At 41.3% G+C, this 10,361-nt stretch overlaps 2 protein-coding genes across 5 annotated transcripts; both read left to right on the forward strand.

Annotated features, from left to right (window-relative positions):
- The first annotated feature begins 198 nt into the window (after nucleotides 1–198).
- Nucleotides 199–6,005, forward strand: oscp1a (organic solute carrier partner 1a). Of its 2 annotated transcripts, XM_069176346.1 has the most exons (10): nucleotides 199–445; nucleotides 1,014–1,168; nucleotides 2,419–2,586; nucleotides 2,760–2,840; nucleotides 2,968–3,071; nucleotides 3,908–4,036; nucleotides 4,136–4,190; nucleotides 5,061–5,206; nucleotides 5,294–5,354; nucleotides 5,524–6,005. In XM_069176346.1, exons 2-10 carry the CDS (start codon nucleotides 1,016–1,018, stop codon nucleotides 5,644–5,646), a joined length of 1,020 nt encoding a protein of 339 aa, XP_069032447.1. In that variant the 5' UTR covers nucleotides 199–445; nucleotides 1,014–1,015; the 3' UTR covers nucleotides 5,647–6,005. The 2 variants fall into 2 exon arrangements, with proteins under 2 accessions (XP_069032447.1, XP_069032448.1); XM_069176347.1 differs by lacking the exon at nucleotides 199–445 and having other exon boundaries at nucleotides 818–1,168.
- Nucleotides 6,006–7,066: 1,061 nt separating this feature from the next.
- lsm10 (LSM10, U7 small nuclear RNA associated) lies at nucleotides 7,067–9,313 on the forward strand. 3 transcript variants are annotated; one of them, XM_069176836.1, is made up of 2 exons: nucleotides 7,067–7,135; nucleotides 7,930–9,313. In XM_069176836.1, exon 2 carries the CDS (start codon nucleotides 7,959–7,961, stop codon nucleotides 8,370–8,372), a length of 414 nt encoding a protein of 137 aa, XP_069032937.1. In that variant the 5' UTR covers nucleotides 7,067–7,135; nucleotides 7,930–7,958; the 3' UTR covers nucleotides 8,373–9,313. The 3 variants fall into 3 exon arrangements, with proteins under 3 accessions (XP_069032937.1, XP_069032938.1, XP_069032939.1); XM_069176837.1 differs by having other exon boundaries at nucleotides 7,072–7,130; XM_069176838.1 differs by lacking the exon at nucleotides 7,067–7,135 and adding an exon at nucleotides 7,149–7,453.
- Nucleotides 9,314–10,361: the final 1,048 nt, after the last annotated feature.

A 10,361-nucleotide genomic window follows, 5' to 3' on the forward strand; every position in this document is an offset into this window, starting at 1 on the left:
TCTGCACCAGCTTTTACCAACAGGAGCTAATCCCGTCTTTGTCTCTGCAGGATGTCCGCGAGAACCCTCCCGCTGGTTTTCATTGATCTCGGCGGAGAGATGCTGTACATACTGGACCAACGCCTGCGCGCTCGCAACACGTCCGAGGACAACACGGAGAAAGGTAGAGGTAGCTGACAGGCTCGGTAGGCGTGTTTAGCTCCCAGTCGTCCCTCCTCGTCGACGAGCTGTCGCCGTCACATGTCGGCATATATCACCCGAGAAATGTGCTTCTTGTGTATCTCCGATGCGCCACAACAAATGACGTGTCTGTCCTCGTTCTCTTCTTTCATGGGGAACCTGACTGCGGCCGCAGGAGTGTGGTCAGACAATGACAGGAAAAGAGGTATCCACGCAACATCCACATTAGTCAGGCCCTCCTGCCCCCTGTAATCTCTTGTTAGCTGTAAGTCGTACACACACACCTGCCGTCGGTCCCTTGTGAGATCGAGACGTAATCTCTGGAAATTTAACGACAAAATTTGATGGCACTGACATGTACAAATATTGCATCACTCAGCTCCATCTAAAACTTCCTGAAAGTTTGTTTTGTAATTGCAATACTGTATTAAAAATATGAACTTCTAAGAACCGGCGAGTTGGCAATTCAGATTTTAGTCAGGCAAAACTGCACCAGGCCGGAGCTAAATCATGAGGGAGGAAAAAAAAAAAGAGCTCAATCCTTGGTAACGATAACCGGCTAACCTGAGCAGTAACTTCAAATGGTTAATATTATTACATTTCGTTTTCCCTTGATGACTGTCCAGAATATATCAATACTTTTAAGGTCCAATTGTTCTTAATCAATATAAAAAGGCATAAAATGAAGGTTAGCAACCTATTTCTTCTCTTTTTCTTTTCTTTTTTTTGTATTGCCTTTCTATTTACTCTGCCTACATATGTCAATAAGAGTAAAGCAGCTCGGTAAATTTAATGCTCCTTTTCTTTTGCATTTGCTTCTTCCCTATTCCCAGTTATGAACGACATCATTGGGACCATGTTTAGTAAAAGCTTCATGGACGAACTTCTCAAACCTCAGCAGTTGTATTCTCACAGGACAATGAGAACGGTGCTAACTCGGTTAGCGCACGCCTCCATCATGATGCTGAACCCGGCCAGCATGGACAGAGTACGTGAGAGATACTGGAAACAGAGACGGGAGCCCTTTAGATAGACCGATGCACAGTTAGACATTCATTTGTGGAAGATTTTTTATTTTTTTATTTTATTTTTTAAGTACCAGCGTGTTGGATTTAGTAGCATCTACGCACGTCGCTGCAGATTGCAACCAATTTAATATTTTTCACCGCACCGTCCCATTCGAAACTCAGCTGGTGTTTGGTTTGTCCATTCTGGGCTACTGTAGAAACATGGTGGAACAACATGGCGGGTACCGGGGGAAGAGGACCCGCTCCCCGTGTAGCTGTAAAGCGCTCATTCCTAGCGAACAAAACACAACTCTTATTTTCAGGTGATTACACGCGAATCAAAACCTAATTATGGATATTATATTCCATTTCTGCCAATTGACCCCCCCCCCATGTACTGCTCCTCAAGTCCATGGCTGAAACTTCTGTCTGAAATTAGTCTTTTTCACTCTAAATAACTCCATATATATTTATAACGGACACAAAATAATCTACTCAATAGCGAGCAGCAAATTGAGATTTCACACACATAATTATCGTTGTTACTTTGCCTTCTCACACACAACTGTGGTGATGCAAGCTAATTTTTGTATCTATAAAACACGGAGCATTACGTGTTGGGATTGTTCGATTACATGACACACAGAGATTACATTTTTTGTTTGGTTATGGAGAATTATTGAGGGCATCTGTAGATAAATTTACACAAACAGCATTCGGACACTCGGGATAAAACGGCGGACAGTAAATCCGGTGTGCTATACACTAAATAGGAAATGATCTTAGACCGATCCCATGTCTCTGAGGATAAATCCAGATTTGCAAATCGTTCAGGTGTCCTGATGCCACATAAAATGACATGACATGCGTATGTTCTGCAGCTGTGGTTTTACGATGACTGCGAGTTCTTTCTCTCATCAAGTCTAACAATTAAATATTCAAAGCACGGGTCCTTGTTAGTTTGACATAAAAACTTGCCTGCCATTAAAAGGTCCAATTTATTCCCAGTCAAAGTCGACGTAATCAAGGCAGTCAGGCCTTAAAATAACTGAAGGGATTGTTGTTCTGTGAGTGAAGTCTGTCTCAAATCTAAGACTGCAGCTTTTATACTGAGTGGAAATCATTTAGGAATAACCTTCTGAAAAGGTCGTTGGGATGTGAAGTTAGTTTCATTTCTCATGTCCTTAAAGTTTGTGTTTTGTCTTTTTTTTTTTTTTTTTTCTTCCTGTAGCTTTATGAGTTGATAGTCATGGCTTTCAAAAATCAAGTCTTCCTTTGTCCACGACCAAAAGACTTGCTGCTCATCTCGTACAATCACATAGACGCCATCAGGGAATTTGTAAAGGACACTCCTGTGATCATGAACCAAGTGAACGAGACACACCGGAGAATCATTGAGGTATTTATTAACCTTATTATTCCTTTACTAAATACTGTTTGCACAAATGTTCAACTTTGACACATATTACCCATGATGCAGCAGGCTATATGGTACATGTTGTGCAGATTCCAGCTGTCAGTTTTGATTGCCTTTACAACCTGTGTAACGAGTTTCCTCTCTACTTTCTGCAGATATACTCATCTTTACCAGAAGGTGAATTCCAGCTTCTCAGACAAACCCTGCTCTTATTTTGTCAAGACATGCATGTTCGCGTGAGTCTCGGCTTTTAAACTCATTCCTCAAACTCAAACAAGAGAGGAGATTATATATATTAAAAAAAAAACAATAAAAAAAAAAACTTCTGTCAGTTAATGATTATTTCTCTCTCTTTTATTTTAGGTGTCACTTTTCCTGAAAAATAAAATCCAGAATGCCAACGGACGTTTTGTTCTGACTACCTCGGGGCCGGTGCCTCATGGGATCGATGTTCCAGGTCTTATTAGGTAACGCTGCTCTTTCACACGTAAATAGTGACACCAGAGATACTCAAGAGATAACGTAAAACCCGTACCTCCCTTCTATTATTCTGTAATACCTGAACGTTTCAGCGCCACCTTGAGGTGAAAAATTCAGTTTGTCTAATATTTCGGATGTCGGACATCCCATTTACGTTACGAGTGGACCGAAAGGTCAGCGTGTTTCAGTTCATCAGAAAAAGCGATTCAAGAATTACGGCGTGAACTTTGCCCCAAACTACGTCAGCGGAAGGAGAGCTGGGAAAGCTGCCAAACTCTGGAGTCGTTTTCACCTCGTGGTCACAGAAGAAGGTCACAGATTTGTAGGAGTTGGTTTAGTGAAACCGTATACTGTATAAATCTAATCAAATTAGGTGAACTAGTTGTACTCGTGATAACATCATTTTATTTAGACGTAATTGCCAGTGGTGATTTAATCGCAGCGATTCTACCAACAACTTATTTATACAATTTGAGATATCAACGCGTTTTCCCTCTCGACTGCTTCAAATTACATTTTAAATGATATGAGTAAATGCAGCACACAGACAAGGACTTGTCGTGTTTCGCAGCTAAACATAGAAGTAAAACCTACTTTTAACTTTGCAAACATGTTGGCCTGGTTAGTGATCATTTGCACGCGGCATATTTAACACCTGCCTGAACGTTATAGTGGCACCAGATGTGGCTTCTTGAAGATGATGCAGCTGCAAAGGCTCCACAGAGAAAGTGGCATGTGTTCATTTTTAATTTTCTCATATTTAGTCGTACGTTTCCATCTCTAAATATTCCAGTGTGTCACCATCTGCTTCCTGTTTCCACAGGACGTTTGATGTGAGGGGCAGAGAAGTGAGACGAATCGAGTTCCCCACCGGAGGAAGTTACAGCAGCCCCATCAAAGAGGGATGTTTTGAGCTGCATGGAGACCGAGTCACCAGACTGGGCATGAACGTGTACGTATGTGCAGCGTGGGACACGACACGCCGAAGACACGTTGGAAGACATGCTGTAAACCTCCGGGTGACACTGCTGTGTTTTATGAATTAAAAAAGGTACACTGTGGACAATCCCGAACAGACACATACGTCCAAGGCTCCCTCTGCTAAGGTAATAATGGTGATTATTCACAGCTCACGTGTTAACAATGGCTACTGATTGACATTTATAGTTGGTGGACATGGTGCCATATGCCTTGAGACAATCGTACTATTATGGCTCACTCTACCTAAAATTTCCCTCAGGAGTTGGTAGAGACAAAAAAAAAAAAAAAATGAGCGAAAAGAGATTAAATATTGGATTTATGTCGCGTTCACAGCACGTCGTTACAGCCAGAGAGCTTTCACATCATCAGACAACATGATGTCTGCTGCCAGCGCTGTCGTGCTCCTGCTTCTCACTCAGACCTGCAGCGGTCTTAATCAATATCAAAACCAGACATTAAGAAACAAATTTGATGTTAACATCATCTTTACCTTTAAGCAAAAAAAAAAAAACGTTTTCTAAAAACCCTATTATGGCTGTTGTACACATATTTATAGCACTATTTCTGTTCAATTTTAAAGTTAATCATTAACATGGCCGATAAAAAAAAACAGCAGTGTTTGCTGTCTTTTATGCTGCTAGTTAGATATAAAGAAGTTCAGATACCATTTTTCTTTAACGCTGTAAAATTAAACTGAGAAGCTGTTAATATGTTAGTATTCTGTTTTAATTTCCGCTGCTCCCCATTGGCCAGAAAACATTATTACTCTGAAGTGATATTTTGAACGCAAAGCAAGAAAAGCACAAGTGTAAATAAAAAAAAAAAAAAGATGATATCCTTATTCCATTTAGCTGGCTCACTTTCAGGGTGCTATTATAAAACTGTTCGTGTAATTCTTGTGTTTGTATTTATCCTTTTACATCCACTCTACTCACGTTTTGTGGCCTTCTTTCTGCTCGTGTTTAACCTCCCCACGCTCCTCCGTCCATCTGCAGCCCGACGACACCCCCAACATGCTGGCTAAAGAAGAGCTGAACCTGCTGGCTCGTCTGATGGGCAGCATGAAGGCCGAGAACGCGGCCAGAGAGGAAGCTGGCTTCTGGATCAACCTGTTTAATACGGACCGAGAGGAGGAGGAGACGTGAGCGCTCTACTTTTCTTCCACTCCCTCTTTGCAGCTGAATAAACAATCATTTCCACCTCAAAAGACTTTTGTCTTGTTTAACAGGGGCGCTGCAGGTGGAGCCGAGGAGCCTTATTTTGGAGTGATAAATATTCAGGCGATGCAGGTAGAATGATGTAATACTGCAGCTCTTCCTGCATCGTAAATAGAATTTGTATTACACGTCATGATGAGTAGATAAAATATAATTTCACGATTATTATATTTATTATAGACTGTAGCTGATTGGCCTCGAACCGATTTCTAGTCGACATGTTTGATTTTGTTTGATTCAGGACGAACAGGCGGCCACCGAGCTGGCTCGAATCGCTGGACAGTTCGCAGAACAAGAAGAGGAGCCTGAAAATCACAGCTGCAACAAAGGAGACGACCTGCTGGCCATGATGGACGACCTTTGACCTCTGACTCTGTTCCCATCTCGTCTGTCTTCTCCTTCTGATTCACTGAAACTGCACAAGAACACGATGCCCATCGAGGCTTATTGTTTAAATTGCATGGCCTGAACGTCCGATACCTGGTGACATCACGCTATTTGTTAATATCAACATCATATTATGGTTCACTGTGAGCTGCTGTTTCATCGGAAATATGCAGTTTTGTTCATTAAATTAGAATAAATAACCAAGGACTGATTCTGTAGCGCGTTAAACAAAACCTGATTTTAGTATTTAGGTTGCACTCGGAAAAACACCATGAACGTATGAAACATAACAACCGCTGCGATACGCGAGTGTATTTTCTAACAGTTTATGTTTACAATAAAGCATTCGTTCTTATTTTTATGTTCGTACTGGTTTCTGGTTATTTTTCTGTTATTAATTAATTAATTTTTAATTCTTCATTTAAAAGAAGTTTTTGGCTGGGAAAATAGCACTTTTTTTTAGACCCTTTCCTGGTTCATTAAAGTTATTTAAACATGTGATGCTCCAATTTGATCAATTAGAGAGTAGAGAAGAGCAGAGAATACATGTTCTGTACAACATTTAAGGATGTTAGAAATAGAGATCCTACTTTGTTTTCTGCAGCAGCCTGCAGAGGACGCTGTCGCTCTGGTGTTTTAAGAAAATGATAAACCTCGTCTATGGTCCTGCCACTGACCAAAAACTCAGAATCCATAAATTATTTCAGAAAGATAAGAGTCTCTATTTAATCTTTATCTACAATTTTATTGGAATAATTGCTTAAGGAACTCAGGTGGAAAAATATAACAAACAAAGTTAAAGACACATATTGAAAGCATATTTCAAGCTACGCAATATAAGCTTCATCTAATGGTGACAATGATTACATTTGTACTTTTTGATAATAATGGTGCTTTTTGTGCGTTGGCTACTGAAAGTATTTTTTTTATTTGTTTTGTAACTCCTGTCATGTTGTTCCCGATTACTGCGTGGTTTTACTGTCTATTATATGGAAAGAAGTGCAAACCTAGGAAGGGGGTACGCTACAACTATGTTATTAACTTAATTACTATTCAGCTAAACTCCATATTCATAGTGGTAAATTTAATAAGGTCAGTGCCTACTTTATAAAAAAAAAAAAAATCATTTTTAAATCAACATTATATGCAAACAATTTTCCTGTGATAAAGTGAAACAATGGTTTTATGTAATATATTTGTTTCCTTCCCTTAAAGTAACTGTACTATCTTAGTTTATTATTATTATTTTAAATTATGTTTTAGCTTTGCTTTTCAAAAACCCTCTAGTATTTTCCCTTTTCTATTGTCATGTAAATATCCTCGTTTTGAATAAAGTTATTTGAAGAAGAAGAAAAAAAAGACGTCAGGTGAAACGTCATCACGCTGCTGTCCCTGCGTCAGTCTCCGTGCGGGAAAACCACGTTGTTTACATCTTCGACCGGTTTTTCGCCACCAGCAGAGGTTTGGTGTGTCTAACTATTAACTATTAACTATTGGACTGATTCGGGTAAACGTTAGACACAACATCGGAGGGTAACCGTTTCATTTGGGCTCTTTAGACGCTTCGTCGTACTGAATTTGACCGCTGTTTACTTTCTAATTCAATTCGGAAGTTACGAGACGCAAAACCATAACATCGGATTAAAGACGTGTCTGTCGTGTGTTTGTACTGTGGATCATTTTGACTGTCTTTTACAACTTTCAGACAATCTTTGATATTGACAGCTTTTTTTTTCTGTCCTAATTTGACATTTGCCATCCACGACGAGTCCTACTTATTAAATGTAGGTCTGTTTTAATCCGTAATCTACGTAATCAAGTCATTTTCTAAACCAAACCCATTTCATAGTTTTCTACTTCTAATATCCTAAGTAACAATTCTTTAAATTTAACACCAGGGGTATAAATAAAGGACGTTTTAAAGCCTTTTCACAGCATTTTCTGCTCTTATTATGATTTACTTACATATTTCCCAGTTTGTTTGTTTTTTAATCTCTGTTCACTTCAGTGGGACATCAGTACCAGAATCAGTACAGCGTGGAAATGAGCTGAGAGTTGGGTTTTTTTTACAGCAGACATCTTGATGGAAAGCGCAGGTGTTTTAATTACGGCCGCATCCCTCTTTGTTGGTCTGCTGTCATTAAATACACCTGCGCCTCCCCTCAAAAAAAAAGACACCATAAATACTGCAGACAGACACCCAACACATCACGGCACACAATGGACAACAAAGTGTTGATAATCTTGTTCCTACCTGCAGGCGTCTCCGACCTCCACACACCAGAGCCGATGGAGCCCGAGGCGGCTCAATCCCCGTCGTCGAGCGCGAGGCCGGTCGAAGTGTTCAACTCGATCCGCGAGCGGACGATCACGGAGAACAGCATGGTGGTGCTGCTGCAGGGCCTGCAGGGACAGGTGACCACCGTGGACCTGAGGGACGAGAGCACGGCACGGGGACGAGTTGTCAACGTGGACGCCTTCATGAACGTGCGCCTGGAGGACGTGCTGTACCGGGACCGGCGGGGTCAGCTGGCCCACCTGCAGGACCTGTTCATCACTGGCAGGAACGTCCGCTACGTTCACATCCCCGACCACGTGGACATAATGAAGACCATAGAGAGCCAGCTGGCCAAAATACACCGCGTCCGCAACTTCGCCAGCGAAGGAGGAGGCAGGCGAGAGTTTGCCAAGAAAACAAAATGACTTTTCTTTTCTTTTTTTTTTTGGAGGAAGGACATAAAACTCTTGGAGGCAGAAGGCTTTGTTTTCTTTTTACTCTCAGATCGGAGCACCAGTCTAGACCAACAGTTTACAACGTGAGGGGGCACAACTGACTCCAGAGATAAGAAAGCAAAATATATCTCAATTACACTTAAATTCAATTATGTTTTTCTCCTTTTTTTTTTTTTTTTTTTTGTCGTGAAATTGTTGAAACCTTTTGAGTTTAGTTGTGATTTGATGCTGAGAAAGCGCTTCTTTTCTTAACATAACAATCTGGCTTCTGAGACCGTCACTTGTCGTGACGCCATGTTTCCGCCGTCACGTATTTAACGATACTCGGTCAACGTGCTGCTGTAAACTTGAGGCACAGCCATGTTTCCAACAGGTGAACAGTGACTGCAGGTGGACGAAATCACCCGAAATGTGCTTCAATGGGGAAAACATACAGCAACCGAAGGATATCTGACCGTTTTCTACAAAAAAAAAATGAACACAGTTAATGTCATGAAGTGATGATTCTAACAGCGGTGGAAAGGTTCGAGTAAAAACTCGGATCCGTTCAGTTCGTTGGTCTCACACTTTTAAATAGCTACTGGAGGAAAAAATAAAGCCTCTCACCGATAAGTCAGTGAAACATCCTGACTGGCGTCTTTTGGGTCTTCTGTTTGGGAGAATTACGGTTTAGTGTTTCCTATGAAGGGGGAAAAAAAAACACGTTGCTTGTGCTCGCGGCAATACTTCAAATGTGATGAACAGACATTACCTCAGTGAGAGTCGGGATAGGAAAGAGCAACTCCTCCTCCCCGCAGCGTTTAAACAGCCTCGCGTACTAACAATGTACCGAAACTGAACAGAAAACCCTCAAATGACACGAACTGTCAATTTTGTGAAATCCTTTGTTTTAAAAAAATCTTTCAAACTTTCTCATTATTTCCAGCTTTCCATGAAAACGTCACTCACACTTTTGATTTGGTCGCAGACTTTTGGACCCTCCGAGGACGTTCGAAGGTTATAAAGTACTTTAGGAGGGCGACGAATAAAGACATATGATAAAAAAAAATAAAAAATCTATTAATTCTATCAAGTGGAACATATGACAGCTGACAGTGAGTGCGGGTGCGGTCCAGAGAGTCAGTGTAACAACCACCACAAAGACTCATCTCTGTGTGTGTGTGTGTGTGAAAGTTAATAACTGGCCAAGTGCAGGAAAACATTAGTCAGGAAAGATGCCAGTCTGCTGGAAGAGGGGGGAAAAAACAAGCGGCCGTGTTTCCACGGCGTCCAGCTCACAAACATCTCCGCATCAGAGAGCCGCCCGGTGACATCCAGCCAGTGGAAACCAGCAGCGCGGCTGAAAGGACGAGAGTGTTTTGCTTGGAAACTGCAGCCCCAGTGTTCAACCCATACACAAATGCGATCGGGAATTTGAGGAATTTTGCAAAGGGGTATGTTATTCCTGCGCAGCGTCAGGAAGAGGACGGGCCTGACACAACACAGATGAACTGCAGCTAGACGGGCGTGTGTCCATTTAAAACCCAAGTGCATTAAATGAAGAGGAAAACGCACGCAGGAATGTCGGATCATTGTGTTTTTTTAAGGACGTATTTTTCCTCTCGGCTGCTTTAAAAAACAACAACTTCGAGAGCGTCATAATGACAGCAGCCCACATAATGACCACTTGCTGCTCCGCTGAAAACACCACCGAGTGCCACATCAACACTCACTCGACTCAGAATAGCCCCCCACAAACCGCATAAACAATTCTTCTGCAATGCGGAGCAGCATAGCGCTGGTTAGTGTCACAGAAAGTTTAGTCAGATCCTTTAATCCATGTGAAATGACGAATTAAACAGTAAACGCTCTCCAATTAAAGTCCTGCTTTTGTCGTTGTAGTTGCAGTAAATATGATTTAAAAGAAAAATGGACTGTAGAAAAATGTCCTCACTACATTTCAGAGGAGAATATTTGACT

The sequence above is a fragment of the Embiotoca jacksoni genome, unplaced genomic scaffold (genome assembly GCF_022577435.1).
Source record: "Embiotoca jacksoni isolate LCO1_2020_lvr unplaced genomic scaffold, fEmbJac1.0.p SCAF_7, whole genome shotgun sequence".
NCBI classification, from domain to species: domain Eukaryota; kingdom Metazoa; phylum Chordata; class Actinopteri; family Embiotocidae; genus Embiotoca; species Embiotoca jacksoni.

Coding starts and splice junctions, on each gene's coding strand:
- oscp1a (XM_069176346.1), top strand. CDS start 1,016: ATGAACGACATCATTGGGACCATGTTTAGTAAAAGCTTCATGGACGAA. Junction 2,587..2,759: donor CACACCGGAGAATCATTGAG/GTATTTATTAAC, acceptor TACTTTCTGCAG/ATATACTCATCTTTACCAGA. Junction 5,207..5,293: donor GACCGAGAGGAGGAGGAGAC/GTGAGCGCTCTA, acceptor CTTGTTTAACAG/GGGCGCTGCAGGTGGAGCCG.
- lsm10 (XM_069176836.1), top strand. CDS start 7,959: ATGGAGCCCGAGGCGGCTCAATCCCCGTCGTCGAGCGCGAGGCCGGTC.